At 36.5% G+C, this 22868-nt stretch overlaps 1 protein-coding gene across 2 annotated transcripts in view; it reads left to right on the top strand.

The window, feature by feature from the left end:
* Nucleotides 1-22868, top strand: part of LOC134755634 (cell adhesion molecule Dscam2-like) — a 208694-nt gene that overhangs the window by 34864 nt on the left and 150962 nt on the right. For both annotated transcript variants that reach the window (XR_010129073.1, XM_063692142.1), the window contains exon 3: nucleotides 15266-15437. Coding sequence is in view for 1 of the 2 variants with exons in the window: in XM_063692142.1 (XP_063548212.1) it covers nucleotides 15266-15437 (172 nt within the window). In the remaining variant the exon portion in view is untranslated. The remainder of the gene's footprint in view (nucleotides 1-15265; nucleotides 15438-22868) is intronic.

Below are 22868 nucleotides of genomic sequence, written 5' to 3'. Positions count from 1 at the left end.
GTCTACAATTATTATATTTAGATGCTGCAACCGGAACTGAGATATTCAAGCTAGCTAAATACCGTAACAATGTCACTAAAGATATTAAACACAACAAATATATCAAGGACAACTCTGGAAAGCTATTGACCTCCGACGGGGATATAAATGGTAGATGGTTTGAGTACTATCACCAATTGCTTAACGAAGAATTTCCACATAACAAGCTTACGCCACTTTTACCCATCTTGGGACCTGTCCAAGATATATCAGTGACGGAAACTAAGATCGCCCTGACCAAAATGAAGAACAATAAAGCTACCGGACCCGACGAAATACCAATAGAAGTGTGGAAAAAGACGGGGTTAGCAGGAGTACAGTGGCTTACGATGCTATTTAACACAACATTTCTTAGCAAACACATACCAGACATGTGGAGATCCAGCAATCTCGTACCATTCTACAAGAATAAGGGAGATGTGGCAAACTGCGGTAATTATCGAGGCATTAAACTCACTTCGCATACCTTGAAACTGTATGAAGGTATACTCGTTAACCGACTTAAGAAACTGATTAATATAACACCGAACCAATGCGGATTCAGTAGCGGAGTGAGCACAATAGACGCAATCCATACGGTCAAGATCTTAATCGAGAAATACAAATCCAAGAAACAGGACCTACACATGGTATTTATTGATCTTGAAAAGGCCTTCGACCGAGTGCCACGAGAACTCATTTGGCAGGCATTAAGAGCGCAAAACATCCCAGAACATTATATAGAGGTAATACAGGACCTGTATCAGAACATAACGACCCGAGTTGTAAGCCCTGCAGGCGTCACGGGTGACTTTGAAGTTAAAGTCGGTGTGCACCAGGGCTCAGCACTAAGCCCCCTACTGTTTAACATAGTCATGGACTATTTAACTAGGGATTTACAGAAACCCGCACCATGGACACTGTTATATGCGGATGACATAGTCTTAATTGCCGAGTCCCTCCAGGACCTACAAGCTGAATTAAATGAGTGGGTAACAGCTTTAGAAACACAGGGACTTAGAATCAGTCGGGAGAAAACCGAATATATGTTCTGCCACCTAACAAAAACAAGGCTAAATACCACTGCACCGCCGTGTATCGAAGGAGTCCCACTCAAGCAGGTGGAGTCGTTTAAATATCTGGGATCTATAGTGTCACCGCAGACTACCGCAGAAAAGGACATCCAGCACCGAATCTCATCAGCCTGGCTTCAGTGGCGATCACTCTCTGGTGTTTTGTGTGATCCCCGAATACCTGTAAGAACTAAAGGTCAGATTTATAAACAAGCCGTAAGGCCTGCGTTATTATATGGATCGGAATGCTGGGGTTTAAGGAAAGCTGACGAGAAAAAACTTCACACCACCGAGATGAAGATGCTACGTTGGGCGGGCGGCGTCACAAGACTTGACAGAGTTCGAAACACCTATGTCCGAGGAACTTTTAAGGTTGCTAGCATTAGCGACAAATTGGCGGAAGGCCGCCTACGCTGGTATGGCCACGTCATGAGGCGTGATGAAAGCCACATGACGAGAGCGGTATTAAACATAAGGGAGGGTAACCGAGGCCGAGGACGACCCCCCACAACTTGGAGCAGCACCGTTGAAGGAGACATGGAGGCAGCAGGCATAGATAAAAGTATGACAGCAGACCGCATAAAGTGGCGTAATGGTATAAGGAGGGCCGACCCCAACTAGAGATGGGAATAATAATGGCCAGGAAGAAGAAGAAGAAGAAGAAGAAGAAGATGTCTACAATTACCATCCAAAGCCATTATAATTCAAAGTTTTGTGACCAATAAAATGTAATAAAATCCAACCCAATTATTTATTTAATTTTGACACGGTTACTTTCCGATTTCATCCATAAAACTTATATGTGTGACAGAACGCTAAACAGTAAGGCTGATTTAAAAATGACAATTAGAGTTAAAATTTTGACTTAGGTACCTGTTTTTTAGATAAGTGTTAAAGATAGAGACTCCATTTTCTCTTAGAACATTTTGATTAAGCTTAATAAAATGAAAAAAAAAAAAGTACCTATATTGTTTAATAGATTTAGAGAAAAGTAATATTGAATGAATTTTCTGCGGAACCACCAAGAATTTTTAACCGAACTTGGCACAATTGCATTGCTACATGTAACTGTAGAAAAAAAATCAAGTTATAATATAATATAATTTTAAGTACATATCCACCCACCCCACCCACTGAAAATCAGCGTCATAGCTTGCCGTGCCATTATGCTGAGTGGAGATCCTGTTTAGCATCGTATTTGTGTTGTATTGTTGTTTCACCGGTCTGGCCTAGTGGGTAGTGACCCTGCCTGTAAAGCTGATGGTCCTGGGTTCGAATCCCGGTAAGGGCATTTATTTGTGTGACGAGCACAGATATTTGTTCCTGAGTCATGGGTGTTTTCTATGTATTTAAGTATTTATATATTATATATATCGTTGTCTGAGTACACATAGCAAAACCCTCTTTGGGCTTACCGTGGGACTTAGTCAATCTGTGTAAGAATGTCACTAAAATATTTATTCATTTTAAAGTATTGTCCAATGTTTATGATGCTAAATTAATGTTATTTATATTTTTTAATATTAATAGTCATTTTTCCTTCCCTTATCTTGCTTATAAATATAACACAATTTGCTAATTTTTACATAAATAAATAATATAGGACATTTTTTACACATCGCCCTAGTCCAACATGAATTATTCTCAATTAAGGTGTATCATTATTTCATTATATATTTTTAATAAAAATAGGTCGGGTTGAATACGGTGATTGGATAATTATTAGGTATCGTATACAACATACTTCAAAATAATGATGAATAATTTACGTTTTAATTACCTACTCGAATTGCTAGTTCGTTTAAATTATAGATTCGGGGCCAAGAATATATTTCTTTAGAATCCTTAGTAATCACGTTACTCGGGTATTAACTCGTGAAGTGGTAAATGTAAAATGGAACTGCGTGAACGTCAGCTGTCGCTGCGTTAGTGGGTTGAAGCAGGGGGTGTCACTGCGCAGTTTAGGTATATTTGGCCGGCGCACCGCCCGAGAAGGTGTATGGCAGTGGGCTGCCGCTCGGCTCGCACGATAGTCGTGTCACGTGGCGCTCGCGCACAATTGTAAATACGCAATGGCTTTGAAACCTAAATCGCGATCTAATCTGTATAAAAGATAATGTTCTGTTTACGGATGTCTGAATAGACGGAAGAACAAGGAAGCAGAAAAAACATTTTTTTTTAATTCTGGACTATATTGACCGACATATTTTCAAAGGAATAAGTACTTCTAGGGATCCCTTATAGGGATAAGTCCGCCTTTGTACATTGTATATATTTTTGTTCTTTTATTGTGTTTGTAATCTGTCTTATGTACAATAAAGTGTGTACATACATACATATTTCTGTGGCATAACTACTTCCGTGAGAATCAGACATACCTATACTATCTCCGGCTAAAAATTTTATGTTTACAGAATCAACGTTTGTAATTCCTACATATTTATCTTAAAAATAATAAATCAGTAGGTATAGGTACAAAAACTTGTCAAGTGACAACCCCGTGCCGACACTTGCAGCTCGGTCATAAAACTGCGGCGCGCAAAGAAGATTCACGGTTCGTGCGCGGTTATAAGTTTCAATTTTGCTTGCAGGCGGCGAGTGTAGGTATAATTTTATACCTAAATCTGGCTTTTGTGAAGGAGTGAATTTTCTGTACGGTAGTACTATTAGTTATTAGTTATTCTGTGGTTGAAGAACGGCAGCTACCTAATAAACATGTCGAAAAACAAATATCTTAGTAATTTCTTTCGGGTTGAGAATTTTACAAATAACAAATAAGTGATTATGTTAAAGAAAGTAAAAAGACAACTGACTACAGGATAGTGGTAGACTATGCGTCAGTTGGTGGTATCAGGTATTATTAGTTTAGTAATTTGTCATTTCTAGTACGATGTTTAGGATAGTTAAAATTTTAATAACAAAACTTCCATGAGATACAGACATAATAAATGTATTAATAACGGGTCACTCGTATTTTAAGTCTAAAAACGCTCGACATGTTTCACTCCGTACCGAGGAGTATCATCAGGAGCTTGCGTTCACGGTGACGGACCGACGCAGACTCCAGTCAGTCTGTGAGTGACCCGTTCTTAATATATTTAAGATATTTTATATAGGTAAAATGGTTGAGTATACCATAAATATTTATTTATTTAAAATTTAAATCAGGCAACAAGGCCCATATTACAAATACCTGACATACTAACATACATATACACGGTGTTTCATAACCCACTGAAAACCTAGAAATAGTTTGTTCAGAATCGATAGGAGAATCGTTTGGGCTATATTTTAATGGGGGTAATTTTTTTATTATTTTTACATGCCTAGTCTTCAAGTTTGTAATGCAACAATATCAATAACTAGCATTTGACACGTTATTTTGTCAATGAGCAACACCCTTAACTGGCCATTGGTAAACCTTATCTCGTTGCAGTAAGGTCTGCAAATGGTTGGTTAACACTACGATGGTAGTTACCATTGTTTGACGTCACTAAAACGATGAAGCATTTTGTGTAGAATTACTAGTCGAATAGGATTGTTAAGAAAACTAAACAAAGAATATTTTTTTACATATTTATCGGATTATAGAATAAATACTCAAGATGAGTTCAAAATAATAAAAAAATACTGTTGGAGTGTTTCAGGTTTTCAGTGGCTCAAGTAACACCGTGTACATACCACAATAACATACGGTACTAGAAGAATAATTGTAATATTAAACTAATTTAATAAAAATACCTATTTTTAATGTCAAAATTATCTTTCGGTACCCGTAACATTCGTCGAATCTAATATTGACTTAACTACTGCAAAAGCACAGTGCATCTGCAGACGTTGGACAGTTAATTTGCTGCAACATCGGGCAGCAATTGAATCACAACCTGACTAACATTTCTAGGCACGGTTTGGTTTAGCTTTGAATTGTTGGAGTTGGCACTGATGTCATATAACTTGATTAAAAACATTTTAACATCTTCTGATGATTGTATTTACCCTTAACTTGATACGTATTAAATCATTTTACGGTTTAGACTTACTTGTTTTAGTCACTCGCGCGACATGTTGCGGAGAGCCTAGTGCTTGAGAAAGGAGACCTAGGCTCTCCGAAACATGTCGCGCGAGTGACTAAAACAAGTGAGTCTAAACCGTAAAATGATTTAATGTTAGTATGTCTCACAACAGTTTAAATTCGATTGATACGTATTGTCAGTCAGTTTAGTTTTAATGCATGAAATGTTAGGTAGTTCTTGACATAGCAGCTATCATCTGCAATGTAAATTTGAATGATTTTCTACTTCATCGCAATACAAAACTGCAAAAGTGGAAAGCGTTTTAACATTAGCCTATGTACAGTCGCCATCAGATATATCGGAGCGGCCGAGAGACTCAAAAATATCTGAACACGCACCAAGCGCCATGACAATAGAGGCGTGTCAGATATTTGTGAGCACCTTGGCTGCTCCGATATATCTGATGGCGACTGTACAAAAATTTGATAATGCGAGTTTTGACGTCAAATTAGTTAAACTTGGTATTATGGAGTTTCATAAAATTAATAGTCCGACCAGTAAGTACACTAAACTTAATGAACTCGAGCTTAAAAGTACCAGCGAACGAAAAAAGCAGTCTTGAGCAAAAATGACATAACCTCTGTACAATATTTTTTGAAAATTGGACCTTCTAGGTAAGATATAAAGGCGCAATTAAAACCGATACTCTGTTGTGTATTTGACGGTTTTCTCTTAACAAAAACCTTTTGCCCTAAGCATGGCGAATATTAAATTTGTTTAAATCCAGCTAATCTGGATCATCCGAAGAGGATCATCCATTCATCTTGTAGGATTATCTTTTTGGACGCCAACTTCTTAATTTGTGTAAACAGTTATTGTTATAAACTATGGTATTGAAAATTCATAAAATTATGCTTGCAGTTTTTTTTTGTGTTTCAAGATTAACCCGAATTAAAAATAAATTGATGAGGGCTCATTTCCAATAGGTACGTACGTATCTTGTTATTTCTTCAAAAAGTGTATATTTGTTATCCGCGGACCGTCCGTTATCCGGAAAATGCAATAATAATACTTATATTAATATCCATAGGTAGCCCTGGTGGGTCTCGTTATTTATAATATACATATTATCAAAATATGTGCAAACTACTTACATAAAACATACATTCTATCTTTGATCGTTATCATCGAGAAGTGATTGTTATCCATCTGCTGATCGTCACGTCTTCACGACGGCGACGTGGCTTTAAATGTACAAAAGTATACTTCATCGTGTCCTCTAAATTTATACTAAGAATTTTTATATGGTAAATTTTTATATTCGTATTTATCTACAAACGAATATTTTTTAGACGTACCTAAAATGAAATTAAAGGACCAGTTTTGGTTCATTTGAGATATAGTAGCCTTAATTTAAAGTGAAGGGAAAATTTACTATTTCGTTTTAAGGCCATTATTCCCCAAAAGTATCAAGTAACACGGTTAAACAACATACCTAATTGAGAAATCAATAATCGTCCCAGAAACCGACGAACCCGTCAATCCGGTCTCGAGTTAGCCGCGATTCGCCGAATTAGCAGGCGGACGGACATGCATAATACCTACGTCATTTGCATTTCTAACTTGGTGGAAAATCACTCACTTTATTTCTGAAATCATTCATTTGATAAGTGGACCCACACCTACATATTGTATCTTTTTCAGTCGAGTGTGTAATAAGAATTTTGTAGGATGGTTTTCGATTTGTAGAACGATTGCAACTTCTAACCTATAGCAATTGGTAGACACTGACTGTACTTGTTACATAGCTTTTGTAAAAAATATATTTATATTGCGTTAAATTCAGATTGAGGAACAATAGATAGTGTTTCATTTTATTAGTCACCAGTTTTTAAATTATGATAAAATGAATAACCTCTTTTTCTAAAACTCGTGAGCTTTACTGTGTTTGATAAAGGTATGTACACACATAAATATGTACATAGGAACTGTTGTTTTTGTCACAGCTGCTATAATGCCATTTACAAGGTATTGCCAGGTATCTACAAATATATATTTTAGAGATAACAAAAAAATGTTTTGTTAAATAGTGATAATTTTTTAAAACACGTTGGGTATGCGAATGTATTCATAGACCTACCTAATATTGTAGAGAATCGCGTAATAAAAACATGAATATGCATTTTTAAATGACACAACATCGACGTGGGTGAATGTAGCACAATTTTCGTGATAAAACCTTTCATGAAATAAAAACCTTGGTATGTTTTATTACTTTGGAAAATAATGCGAGTTTTTTACTGCTAGCGTAGGTATAATACAGGTTTTTTTTTTTACTTTATTGCACAATATAACAAATAAAGTGCAAATGGCGGACTTAATGCCTAAAGGCATTCTCTACCAGTCAACCACCAGGCTAAACAGAAACAGTGATAGGTGCAGGCATTGAACAAAAAAAAAGCAGAATAGGTAACTTAAAACAAAAAATACAGGTTATTTAGCAGTAGTTTAACATAACGACTTTATTCCTCCTTTATAAAAAATATACGAGTAGGTGATTTACCTTAAGTTAGCCGCGTACTGCGCGCGCTATTTGGTCACGGACGTCACGGTTAACCTAAAGGTGACTGTCCGTTTCCAACCGCAGCTGCACTGCTGCTCCGACACTACTGCGGCGGCCCAAACGCGTCGGTGTTATTGTCAATTTCCATAGTAAAATGAATGACGATATCGACTGCACGTAATATGGTGATTTTAACGTTTTCCCGACCGCAGCTGCACTACTGCTCCGACACGTCGGTGTTATTGTCAATTTCCATAGTAAAATGAATGACGAGACCGACTGCACGTAGCATGGCCATTTTTGCGTATTTGGTGTATTATTGCAACTGCGGCTGCAGACCGCACGTCAAATCTGTCACCTGCACTGAATTGTCTTTGATCACAGATATTAGTAGTTATAAGCAAAGAGGATATAACCACTACGTTCTAAGGAGTTATTACACCCACGGATAAACAACCCCGATGGTACCGTCGCCATATATCGCAGATATATCGGGGCGGCCAAGGAGCTCACAGATATCTGAACACGCATTTATTGTCAAGGCGCTAGAGTGCATGTTCAGATATATTTAGCACCTCGGTCGCTCCGACATATCTGATGGCGACTGTAGTACTACTGTAAACTTTTTTGCTAATCTATATTGAGCCATACGAGTATCACAGAGCCAGTTAGGAAACTAGAATGATAGGTCCGAAAAAGAGAGTGTCAAATTCGGAAGTTAACTATAGTCTGGCAAACCCTTCGAGCAACACCGGCTTCCGACACGTCGGAAGGGAGGAGCCCAAGCGATATCTTACCGTACAAATCGTTCTGCCATTTTTGCGGGGGAAAACGTGCACACAGTCGCACTTCTCACTCACTACTTGCAAAATCCAATCTCTAATTAGGATTGTAATTTTTTTTTTAATGTTCTATTTCGAAAACCATTTCGAGATATTAGGTTTTTAAACAGTTTCCGACATTTGCTGCGATATAATAATCGAGGATTGAAGATATTTCAACAAACCTTTGACCTTCTCGCGAGGCTGAATATAATAATGTCATCGTATAGTAAAAGTTATCGAACCATAATAAATAAATCCGTCACTCACGTAATTGTCAAAGATGTCATTGTCATCAATTGTCATAATAAAAAAATTCAGTTAAACCGCTAGTTTCTTACGATTTGATTTATAATTTTTAATACCTAAACAGTAGATTTTGATTGCTTAATATATCAAAAACCTTGTTTCCACTTGTGGGAATGATTTACAAAAATTATAGTCCGCGAAGACCTACGTGAAAGACGGTGTTGTCGTGAAGTAAATGTGGAATGGAATACTTCAAGTGTTACACACAATATTGCTGTGAGGATCACGTCGATGTAAGTATAAAATTAATATTATTTTACTACGAATATTTAAAAGTCCATTTTGGTGGTCGGGTCACTATTACCTATTTATTTTCTGTGATGATGTGGCCAGAATATCTAAAGACAAACCGTTTAACACAGCTTGTCCGCTACTAGCTCCGTTTTACTGATTTGAAGTTAAATTCAACAAACAGACATACATATATGTAACTTGCAAGCAATAAATCATATACATACAAAAATACATAGTTATATTCAAAATACAACATGAAACTGAAAAGATAATTTCTAATTTCCAGGTACCTACAAGTTGCAGTTCAAGGCTCAAGCTGCTGATATCACGATCATGGCGGACAAAACTAAAGTTAATAAAGAGTTGTGAAAAATAAAAATTGTCTTATTTTTTACTTTTTTATTAATTTACGAAAAACCTGTTTCCCAAAAAAGTGTATACATTATATGTTCAACATGTTCTGCACGTAAGGTTGACATTGAGGGCTTTGTTTAGTAGCATTCAGTTGAAGTTGATTTAGGTTCTACTCTTGTTGATCCAGAAAATAATTGTATAGTTTATTATTAAATCTATGCCCACGCCCAGGCACTATTCTTGCTATAACTTTACATTCTCCGCCTTCTCTAGAAATTTGTACATTATATACATCCAATAAAACTAAGGTATATACTTAAGGCAGATTTGTGGAATCAGCTTTCACAAATTTAGCGTATTTTGAGATTATTAATTTAGGGATTCAAATAATACGACGATATTATTTATAGATTCATTAAATAAACTGTTCTTTTATTTTTTCGTAGTTTTGCGAGGATAGCTATAAGCTCGATAGGGCACGAGCGATAGAGAGGCAAATAGAATACCGAATATCCGGCAAAGTGGCCAAATACCGAATAGTTGCCGAATATTCCTGGCAACTGTAATTGTATTGTAATATATCATATTATATAATGTCGTTTATGGTGACAATTTCTCATTTTGTCATTGCAAAGCCATTCCTGATCTAAATAAAAGAAGCAATCATTTATTTTTATTACAAGGGGCAAAGATGTTATTTAACCCTTTAATTCGCAATGATAAGAATACTTTACACCAGAATCAAAAAAATATTGCAACGTAATTTTCACTTAAACCCAGTACTTTTTTTAATAAAATGATAGTTTGAAACCTAACGCATCTTTGACGACTGAAGCCATTACCAATGCACACGTATTTTGACAGTTAGTGGCAAGATTGTGCTGCGACAGCAATCGACCGTAGGACGTAAGATAATTATAAAATATTTAAAAATATTTATACCTATAATGTCTATTGAAATACTATTACCACGTGTTATTGAGGGTATGTGCTTTATGTTTTTATGTTTTTCTAACGAAATGGAAACTTAACTAAGACAGGACTGGGTTACCATTATAGGTGTTAAGAATGCTTAGCTTCGCGAGATTCTTAGAAATGTACTTAGTGTAACGCATGTTAAGCATTCTTAGCACTGCGCCGCTATTAATAAAGTACATTCTTGTTGGGCTGTTAAGTAATTTTAACATTGCGAAGATAAGGTTAATATGAGAGAAGAAGCAACATACACGGCTTGATGGATTCAAAGGTGGTAGGCCGCTAAAATGGCCGTTTCGCAGCGAGCTCCTCCCAACCCAACGTGCAGGATCGATAGCACACGCGTTTAGGTGACGTTTGCACAATTGCACATCCTTATAATCGGAGGCACTGACCACCGTGCTTCCGCTTACCCTCTGCTAATTCTGAGTAGAATATAGGTTTAGGCAAGCGGCGATCGTCCATTCGGAGAACATGCCCATACCACCTGACCTGACGCTGCATGAATAGTGTCTCCATGCCGTACATCCCGGAAACGATGCAGGACCTCGTAGTATGGCACCTGCCATTAAATCCTAAGTATAGATCTTAGGCATCTTAGGTGGTACGTGTCTAGTCTTTTGATATCTGGCTTTTACAGGCACCATAATGTCTCTGCGCCATACAGGAGACCTGGGATTATAAGGGTTAGGTGGGAGTTTGATATCATGGGATATACACACGATCAGTTAGTCGCCCGAAATTGGCAGCGCCGTATTTCTGAAGCCAGTGTCGTCATCTAGTGGTTTCCCATCTAGATTTAGCGGTGTTGAATCAGATTCAACTCCCCGGGGTAGTTGTTTTAGGATTTGCGTCTAGGAAGCACTTATTACCAGGCCGAATTGTTGCCAAGAGCGGTTTAATGCGTCCACGTAGCTTTGGAGATGCGCCATACTGTCAGACATAAGGCATACGTCGTCAGCGTATAGTATCTCTAATATGGAGACTCATCGCACTTTAGACTTCGCCCTGAACCTTGATATGTCAAAGACACCTTTCTCAGTCCTCACATTTGGTTGCTACAACACTTTAAAGCGTCTCTCATCACCACTGAGAAGTATATGGCAAAGAGTGTATTTAGGTCCCATGACACATCCCAGCGTCACTTCGCCTGTAACCTGGATCTCCTTACACTGTTCGTTTTCATGTTGAACCTGTGCATTCATACCATCGTGGAATTGGCGAATGAGGTTTCCAGTTTTGGATTTCCAGATTTTCGTAGAACAAGCCATAAGGCTGCGAGTGGGACTACATACGACGATACTCAAAAGTCGAAAAAGCCCGAGTCAACGTAGACTACCCCCAGACCGTAAAACAGTATACAACGCTCATATGGGAGTAGGTGTTGATTTAGCTGATATGTTGGTGGCCCTATATCGGTCACAAACACAAACCAAGCGCTAGTATACGGCTATATTTTCTCAGGTCCTGGATCTATATGTAAATAATGTCTGGTTGTTGTATCGGCGACAAGTAGGAGCTACTGAAAAGACTATGCCACTAAAGTACAACTACCATTGGAGCTGCTACAAAAACAGGGCTGGGCCATCCAATGCGATTGTACCTGTCAGAAAAGCAACAGTAGTTCCAAGACCTCTACCTGTAGTTCAGTATAGGATAATACACGACACTTACCAGTGTACACCTCATACGGAAGATGTAGTGTAGGTATTGCAAAAAGGATACACGAACATGGCTTAAAATGCAAATTGAGATTATGCAGTAGCAAAAAGAAATTGTTTCTACTCTTTTCATGCTGCTCAATAATAGCTTTTTATATAAAAAACTATAAATCTGTTATTTATTTATTATCTCTAAACCATGCGCAATGTCAAGAATACTGGACATTGGTGGCAAATGGTCATATGGTGAAAGTCGGGCAACGTCAAGTATTCTTAGCATATGTTTTCTAGAAGAACATATACAAAATATTTTTATTTTTATTTTTCTGTAGTTTATATTACCCCTAAGAACTCATTTAAGTGCTTGAAACCAGAAAATAATAGAAAAAAAATTTTGAGCATTAAAGGGTTATTACCTCATGGTAACATATTGATATCCAAACATACGAAACGATACAAAATTGAACCACGAGAGAAGCGAATGGTTTAAAATTTAGAATATTGACAGTTGCGGAGGTCTCAAGGCATGAGGGTTAAACAAACTGTGTTACAGTGCAACACGTAATTCTTCACACCAACACGAGGAAACCATTTATTATTCAAATTAATTTATTAAAAGTTCTTTCTATCGGCCAAGGCGAGGGAAATATCTTTCTTCATAAAGGATTTCTTGTCTCGCCCGTCAAGTTTTATATGGATGGTGCGGTCATATCATAGAGTGCCGTCGCCCATTCACACCTGCAACTGGACAATATGAAGTGTAAATTACAAATTATTTTATTCATCATACTTCACTGTTTGGTACCTAAGGAAAGTAAAATTGGCTTAATATGGATACTTAGAAAGATAAATCTGTAATATTTTGCTAACACCGAACGACTGCCTGCCCACCATTGGATAATTTTATTCTTACGTGTCGCATCGTCATCTCCAGAACCCACGAATCACTTTGCAGAAATCAATAAAAGGCCTGCTAAAAGAGCCTACCTGGCATGGTTTTGAGGGGACGTTTATTACAGACTTCTAAATCCACCCGCACGTTTCTGACGGCCGAGTACCTATAATACGTGATGCAGGTGGATCAAGTGCGCACTCCCCCCGTATATATCACGAACTCCATGAGTCCCGTTTCCGTCGGATTGCTGTGTGCGGTGGTCACGCATTTAGGCAAGAGGATGGGGAAGAAAATTTCACATTGTGAACTTACCTTAATGTTAAGAATAATTTTTCCTCTGCATTAATTTTATTTGAGTAATTTGATTGTATTTCGTCAATTATTAAGTCTCATTCAATGTTGAATTGCTTTTCATTTAATCGGCAATATTATCTGAATAAAGGATCACCATTAAATATCAGATTTTTTATTAATATTGCGTAGCTGCCTTAAAGCTGTAGAAAGGCAAACTGGTCTTCTTTTTCATGTAGCATGTAGCATTATCGTCACTCGCTTCTTCACGTAAAAAATACAAAAGTAAATTAGTATTTTATTTGTACGTATGACATTATATGACTTGACATTGACAAGCCATCAACGAACGCTGTCGCGACTGCACGCCGCAACAGCCGCAGTCGTGCTGCTACAGTAGTGCGGCACCGCGTAACGTCGCAACTGCAGTGCAGCGGCAGTTACAATTGGACAGTCACCTTAACACGCATCTCCTCTTCGCTCGTGGTCACACCTCCATCTTTCGAGTCTGGCAGATTACCGTAAAACAAGTTTTAACTAAGTGAAAGCGCATTTTCCCGTAAAATTCATTTAGAATAATCAGTGAAAACTAGTTACATTGCGAAAACTAGTTTTGACTGAAAAATCGCAGTTGAAACTAGTATTCATCGTGACCTTACGGAAAATTAGTTTTCCCCTCACTAGCTCGGAAAGCCGTCTTTTATCCTTTAAAACAAGCGGGGAAAAACGCATTTTATCCACTAGTGGGGAAAGTAATTTGACCTTGGATGGAGCGTGTTTAATTAGCTTGACAGATAACAAAACGTAAAACGCTCATAATAATGGTTCGTTCGATATTAATTATCATTAAATAAATGGTTTGAGAATCTAATAGAAAATACCAGATTTAGCTTTATTTAATGATTTTAAGTCATAAACCTTAAAATTCCATAATAAACGTTTGTTATTTAATAATTATGTTAAATATAATTCTGAACGCACAAGTTAAGTCGATGCAATTTCAAAACGCATGGACATTTTATACGTCAGAAATGTCAACATTGTCAACAAAAATTTTACTTAATAACTTCTCACGTAAAAGTACACAATTTCCAGAGTTTTTTGTTATAATATCGTAAAAAAATTAGTGATTCCAGTTGATGAAGATGATCTAACGCCTGTTGATGTTGCACTTTCCTCGCTATAGTGAGGGGAAAAGTTTTGTGTTACACACGGGTGCAAATGTATTTTACTTCTCGTGTGTTAAACACTCGCTACGCTCAGGATTCTATTTTAGAACCTTGGATGGAGCGTGTGTAAGTCACAGTCCTAAAATTTATGCTTATGTCATCCTAGTTCTGTGGTTTAAGTAGCTTTTGACAGATAACAAAACGTAAAACGCTCATAATAATGGTTTGTTCGATATTAATTATCATTAAATAAATGGTTTGAGAATTTAATAAAAAATACCAAATTTGGCTTTATTTAATGATTTTAAGTCATAAACCTTAAATTCCATAAGAAACATTTGTTTTTTTAAATGATGTTGAATGTAATTTCTGAACGTACAAGTTGAGTCGATGCAATTTCAAAACGCATCGTCAGAAATGTCAACATTGTCAACAAAATTTTTCTCACCGGCTCCGACACGTAAAAATGCACAACTTCCAGAGTATTATCGTAAAAAAAATAGTGATTCCAGTGACGAAGATGATCTAACGCCTGTGGATGTTGCACTTTCCTCGCTATAGTGAGGGGAAAAGTTTTGTGTTACACACGGGTGCAAATGTATTTTACTTCTCGTGTGTTGAAACACTCGCTACGCTCAGGATTCTATTTTAGAACCACTCGCTACGCTCGTGGTTCAACTATAAAATCCTTTCGCTTGCTCGTGTTTCAATCCCACACTCACGGGTAAAATACAACTTTGCACCCTTGTATAACAAATAACTATTTAGCTAGTGAAAACGCGTTTTAACTAAAAACAGCTTTTTACAGTTAATTATAACTTGCTTAGAGCTCTTTATTCGGAAAATAATGTACATAATTAACTGTTAACTCGTGCGATTTTGGTCGCAGGCGGCGAGGGCCAAGAGCACGGGCCCGTGTTCCTGATGGAGCCGCCGTCCCGGCTGGTGTTCGCCAACAGCACCGGCGCGCAGGTGTCGTGCGCGGCGCACGGCTTCCCGCCGCCGCAACTGGCATGGCAGATGCCGGACGGCGCGCCGCTCGACGACGTGCCTGGCCTGAGGTGAGTGTGTGGCAGTGAGTGTCAATGTGTCCACAGCCAATGTGATACGTGGCCCGTGTTTTTGATGTACCCGCAATTCTAATGGACCCCCGGCTGGTGTTCGCCAACAGCATCGGCTGGCATGGCAGACGACATTATTTTTGTCTGAATAAAAGTAATGCCCAGCTAGTCATTAAGGTTTTTAGAATTGAAGATGTTTAATAGGCTAGATGACAAATTTTCATTAATGGTAGGAATACTAATCGATCAGGTGTGTTTTTAGGATCAAATGTCTACATGGGGCCCATATTAGAGCAATACAAAAATCAGAAATGATAGTCAAAGTCCGACAGTCGTACCTCAGTCGCGACACGCACCTAACAAAACGATAAGTGAACGTGACGTCAAGGTCACTGAGAGCCCATCTTGAAGTATGGACAAAACAAGAAAATTGCGTTTTGTCGGTGAAATACTGCGTTTATGTGTATAGTTGCTATACAATGTTTTTTTTTGGATAAAATATAAGGAATCGAATGGTACCCTTACTTTCTACCTTTTTGGAAGTTTAAAAAAAAACTTAAGTTTTGAAACTCGAGTCCTGTATTTTTGTATTATTTCCATACATTATTGTAATATCCACATTATTGTGATAAATGGCTCATTTGCTATTTAGGTATTTTACTAGATTTTGTTATAAAATTCAACATTGTCATCATCCCTATTCTATCGGCTCAACGGACACTTCAAGTCCGATGCCACCGCCACTCGCCTACATTGGCCAGGCATTACATACATATACAAATGCTGCATGCATTTGTTTATTAATGGTTTCTTTAAAAAAAAGGTTGCAGTTTGCTGGAATAACTAATTTCGAATAAGTTTACTCCTTTGAAGTTTCACAAAATTAAGTAGGTACGTGACTTACAAAGTAATATGAAGAAAGTCAACGTGAACCTCCAGTATTTGCATGTAGTTTAAACTCCATAACATCGCTTGAATAAACCAAACTGTATATGCTAGCAAGGCTGAAATCTAGCCATTCATAGCGTTAAAAGGCAGGATAAAGCATTCCGTACGCACTGTGTAGCCGGACCTTTTCTGCTTTATGAGTCGTTATTATTAACCAAGACTTGGGATTTGCTCATACAGAAGGATTAAACCTAATAAATAGTTAAGCAGCAATGATAATTTAGAAAATTGTATTGGTATAATACCATCTTAGAGGTACTCTTATAGTTACAAAAAATCACCTTGGTGACCCATTTCCTTCTTATCACCTACAAAGTTAAATACGTTCAAAACATGATACGAGTTTATCACTACAAAATACCAAACCTAAAATCATCATTGTGTACGTTGAGATGAAATATGTTTTGTTAGTTTTCCATTTCACACTTCTATGAAACATCTATGAAATATAAAACAAGGGTAGTTCAATTTATTCTTAAATATATTCAAACAATTTCAGCCGATACTTGCGCGCACACCGAGCTTCTTGAATAAGTAATCCAAAAATCGAATTGACATTCACCGAGCTTTGAAAAACACCCCGGGCCATACATTTATAAATGTCTGGGCTCAGGTGCTGAGAACTCTTTATTAAGGAGATGGGCTACGTGCTTCTTTGCTGACATATTGTGCTTGATACAGAATTTGGTTATACACTGCTGAATTCCAAGTTTTCCTCGCCAATTTACGTGGTTTTTTTACCTGGAATTTTGGTGTTTTGGCAGTAAAGTAAAAGTAGATGATGAAAGTACCTACATACAAATTATATTTCTATGTGGATGGTTATTATCAATAGGTAATCTAAACGTCGAAAATTGCATGTTTTCGATCTCTAACGGTATCGAACGTCAGTTACCATTCATACATATTCAACCACAGTACCGACATCGGAACCTCTTTATCATACATTTTCCCTGGTCGAATGTATGAACTGCTTATTATTCAAAGAGGAATTCAGTACTTACCTAGTGATAGTAGTGATGATCGGTTCTGGTTTCTGGTATCACTAAAAGCATTCTTTCATTGTTTGTTTATTATCCTATTAGTTTTTTTCAAATAAAAATACGGAACGTCAAATAGTGCACCCATAAAGAAACATTACTTTTTCAACCGTGCATTTTAGAATCATCTGATTTTTCTTTTTATTTAAGAATGTAAGTTTGAAAAGTTTAAAACAAAAAAATCACACCTACCAAGTGATCAGTTTCTATTAAAACTTTACCAGCACTACAGGTATGTTTGAAGTTTTAAGACAAAGCCATTCGAAAATTACACCACAAAACTTAGAAATGTCTAACTTATACATCTGCTTATGCATTCCATCTTCAAATCCTGCAGCTACGCCCAGGATTGAAACTTACAAATTGTAAAAAGTTATCATACAGGGGCGTATAAACGATGAGCGAATGGAATATGGATCAGGTGCTTTGAATAGAGTGTATCGGGAGCTGTAAGCAATTATAGAGCCCTACCGGTCAATTCGAACAACGTGATAATTTCTATAATTAGATACGAGAACAATACGAGATTTATTTTTTTATTTTATTTTATATTTATTGGTTCACCAACAATTGTTTACACTTTGTTAAGTATAACTACAAACGTTTAAACTATAATCGCTTAGCGTAACAATTACTTAAAGGTAAACACCACATGCATTGAATGAAGTAAGAAGACTGCATCTACGTAACATATTTTACAATAATAATAATAATGCATTAATTATAACAGGGACTAATACTGTTTACAATCGAAATTAAAGATGTTTAGATCAGTACGGCTTCACTCACTATTATTTTTAGTTGTTTTACAATAACAATAACAATGCAGATTACTAATAACTACCTTAAGTGGATATCATTAACTTATACTATGCTATTATTATTTTTAGATCTAATAGATACGGTATAGTTTAATAGTTCTCAACTAGTTATCTTTTGCAGTTCGATTCGGGAAACCAATTGTCATTTCACGCTACAATTATTGTGACGTTTTAGGATATCCATTAGATATCCATTGGATGTCTAAGTAATATCTTAAGCAAATCTTAAAGAGATCGTTCAAGAGGACATTCGGAATCGCGGTAATGTCCAATTAGACATGACTTTCTGAAATATATCTCGTTATCGTTTCTGTTTCATATCTAGTGGATATCCGGTGGCCCGTTAGTCTGGTGATATACCAGTTGTTATACCCTGAAATACTTAAAATATACAATAAAAGCTTACAAATTGTAAAAATATCAAACAATGCCATATTCTTAAGCTATATGCCTATCATTTGATCGTCATCATACATCATACATATGTTTATCGATAAGTTTCTGGCAACGAGACAATGCTAGTCGCTTCCTTCTCATATTTACAATAGAGAAATGAGTGCCATACATATATCAATGTGAACTTTAGAATCTAAAGATTAATATATAAAGTCTAGCTTACTTACCTATATATACTTATTGATAAATGGAATTAATTGAAGGGTCGTGTGGAGATTGTTTTCGCCGCTTTCTTATTATTTCTATAATCTCCACTTGAATATATTCTTAAATAGATTAAATTGAATATAATCTAAATTATAAACACGAACCTCGAAGTATTTGTGTATATATGTACGATGCACATAATAAAGGATACGTTGTAAGTATGAAGTAAAGTCAAGTAAGTAAGGGGGTACAATGTAGACTGATATTTATTATTTAATACATTTTGATTATTTTTACGCAGACAAAGTCGCGGGCAGAGGTCTAAATATATTATAATGTGTTTTTTCTTTGTTATCCTATAGAAATAGAAACAATAAATAAAGCCTTACAGAAAAAAATTAAACTACAATTAACTAAACTAAAACTACTATAAATCTAAAAATCTAAATCTAAAATGGGCCCCCGTGGCATGGTGCCGAGGATGCTGGCAGCATTTCCTCGCTGGATCGCTATGCTCAAGCGTTGGGCGAGGAAGCTGCCAGCTCTCTTATCTCCGGTCCCATCCACCAGCCGCTTCGCCAATTGCAATTGTACCTAACGTCGAATTATCAAATATTTATTTAATTATAATTTTATATGTATGCATAAAACTAATTGTGAAACGTATTTCAGTGTGCGCATATACCGAAATTTGCACAATTGTATTGGTGCTAATGAGATGTTTAGTTACACACCAATAATGTATTTTTAAAGCTTGAATGTCGCTCTAAATTCGACCTAGCTTTCTAATGTAACGTCAGGGTTGTTATGCTTCGAGGCAGTATGGATCAGCAGTTCGCTTTTGATAAAGGCGGATATCGGTAGCCATCTGCAATTATAAGATGCTGCACTATGTACGGGAAATTGGGAACGGAAGCGAAGCCTTGCAAGCCTTGTCCCAATTAAACCGTGAAGGTACATTATATGCGAGAATGTTAGACTCCTGGGAAGAATATTTCCTATCAATTTGTAGGTATGTTGTACTCGTAGAACTAAATAAAACTTTTGTATGTTTCTTTGTGTATAATTATATCGGCATATCGTTGTCCAAATACCCACAACCCATAAGACAAGCCTTATTGAGCTTACTGTGGAACTTAGTCAATTTGTGTAATAAAGTCCTATAATTTTTTTTATTTTATTATTTGTTGAAATATACTTAAATTTTTTAAGGTTATTCTTATAGTTAATGTAGGTAACCAAATCGATTTCAAATAGGAATGCTGCTCATTCAGACTTTGATAAACGACTATTTCCTGATTTGGCTTCCAATAGCACCATGTCCGGGCCAACAACTAAATGGCACAGAACGTCCTGCCAAAGGTGCTTCAGCGAACGTTCAGAGCTGCCATTCACCGAAACACCTTACTCAATGATTCGCATCACTTACCTACCAGCTTTGGCGAGTCGAACGGTGGTGTTCAGTATCACTTTGAGCTCGATATCGGTAGAAAATGCGAGCAGTCAAAGAGCGAGCTTATACTGGTTCATTTGTGTTAATGTCGCCTTCGTTTGGTAAGCGATTATAATACACACTAGGATGCATCTAAACGTCGGCGCCTGATTCCGTGAACGTGTTCTGCGTGCCAAGTGAGGCTCTGCAAGCGGAGTTTTTTCAGCTTAGTGTGAGACGGTTCCAATATTTGAAAACGATGACTAGAACGGCTGATTGCATTTACTAGTATAAGGTAAGAGGACGAACATGATATTTTAAAGGGTCATCATAATACCATATCAATGAAAAGACGCTCGCTACTGGATAAATGCCTCCACAAAGGATCTCCCCAAGGACCGGTTCGTGCGCTACCCTTATCTAATCCAGGCAAAGATACCGGCAAAATTTTCAAACCGCTGTCATATATTTGACATTAAAACTTTATTTCGGTTTCTTTGCAAAATCCCTCCCTTTTAACAAGTTTTTCTAGGAGTTCGTAGTATATAAAGTTTTGTATGTGTGTTTTGTCGATTACTCTAGATACTATATTTTCTCAAATTATTCATTTAACTGAAAAGGCTCAGCTTTGATCGCGTCTGGATCATCCTGCGTCCCGCTCCCGAGGCTGCGTTAGCAGCACATTCAATTAATCAATCAATCAATAATCATTTATTTCGAACAAAAGTCCATAATGTACACAAGCACACATGTATGTAATGTAATGTAACATTGCTTTACTTTATTTCTTTTTAATGAAATGAAACACAACCGTTGCCCCATTTTAATAACTCAGTTCTATCATAGAGTAACTTATACTAGAGCGGTACTGTCATAGTAAATTTTGTAACCCCAGTAAATTCACTGCCATCTGTCGACACACTTTAAAACTAAAAATGAAGATTTATAAAAATACGATAAAATGTATTTAAATATGGATAAATGATTTTTTTTATTTGCATTAATTATTTTTATGATTTTGACCCATGTTCTTTCACTGATATGCGTTAAAATTGTTAAATAACAAACGAAACCGTCAACGCCATCTATACGACTGTAGGCCAAAGCTAGTAGCGCCCTCTGAACGAGAATCAAATTTTCTTGATTTTCGAGGCACGTTTTTTCCTTAGACTGTATTCATCTATCACGGAGTTATATCTATCTTTGGTTCTATCGTGTAGTTGTGTTTTCATAAATAGTATTTTTACTTTTAACTTTTAATATTCAAGAGTATTTCGTACCAGAAATTGACTCCTATTAAACTTGTCAATGATTTATTAATAACTACCTTCTGTTGTGTTTTTGTTTCGATTTATTACAGGTATGTTTTTATCGATTATCTTGTTTATGTTTTATACACGTGTATTTCCTATAAATATACACAAAAACCAACACTAAAATGTGAGTTGTTAGTTATTTTCAAACGTGATAAAAAGTATTTTATATCCAGTACTAGCGACCCGCCCCGGCTTCGCACGACTAGTTCAACAAATTTAAACAAAATCTTTACAAATTATACATATAAACCTTCCTCTTGAATCACTCTATTTACAAAAAAAAAACCGCATCTAAATCCGTTGCGTAGTTTTAAAGATCTAAGCATACATAGGGACAGACATACAGACAGCAGAAAGCGACTTTGTTTTATACTATGTAGTGATTTCAAATATGAAATGTGTCTCCAAACACTACTACATGCAAAAGCTTTCCTTAACATTTTTACCTATAGTTTATTAAAAAGGGACCATTCCAACCCCATTAGTCCCACTTTGTTTTCAGAGTTGAAAACACATTCATAGAGTATTGATTCCCACTAACTTACCTACAATAAAACAATTGTCTATGCTACAGCTAAAAATAAAGCAAGCCAGAGTGACAGGTGATTTTAGTCCATTTCATTTTCTACCTCAACACAAACAAAATGAAGTGAAATAATATATATGTATACCTTATGTGCCAATCATAAACTAAGCAGTGTATGCAAATCATCTAAGATATCACAACAAATTCCATAACTTAAGGCAAATGCGCTCACAGGTAATTTAAATCGAATATTCAGTCGATTATATTCTTAATTTTTTTTCATATTTATTAGGCAATCCTTCGTGTTTTTAATAGTTGTTTCTTATAATCGATAAATATAATTGTTTTATAGGGGTATATATCTAATTTACGGGTAGGTAGGTTATACAGAGAAAAAAAAACATGTTTTTGTGCTTTCAGTTGTTAAAGTCAACAAAAAAACATTAAATGTAAAATTCTTTATTACGACACCTTAGTGATTAACCCCAAGAGTAGTATATGGACAAACCGTTTTGACGTAGACAGTAACTGATTTGACTAGTTAGCACTCTACCTACGCTTACCCTATATTATAGTCTATTAAAATAATTATGTCTTTTTAATTTTAGTATTTACTGAACTGCCAATTCCAGTTTAAATCATAGTTAACGGAAAGCTAAATAAAGAACGATCGATGGTTGGGCGCAGCTCTTTGGGAATTCTCCCATTAATGATCGCTTTGATATATTAAGTGCCGGGAACCCGC

The sequence above is a fragment of the Cydia strobilella genome, chromosome 3 (assembly GCF_947568885.1).
Source record: "Cydia strobilella chromosome 3, ilCydStro3.1, whole genome shotgun sequence".
Taxonomy (NCBI): domain Eukaryota; kingdom Metazoa; phylum Arthropoda; class Insecta; order Lepidoptera; family Tortricidae; genus Cydia; species Cydia strobilella.
This window is presented reverse-complemented; position numbering and strand designations above follow the sequence as displayed.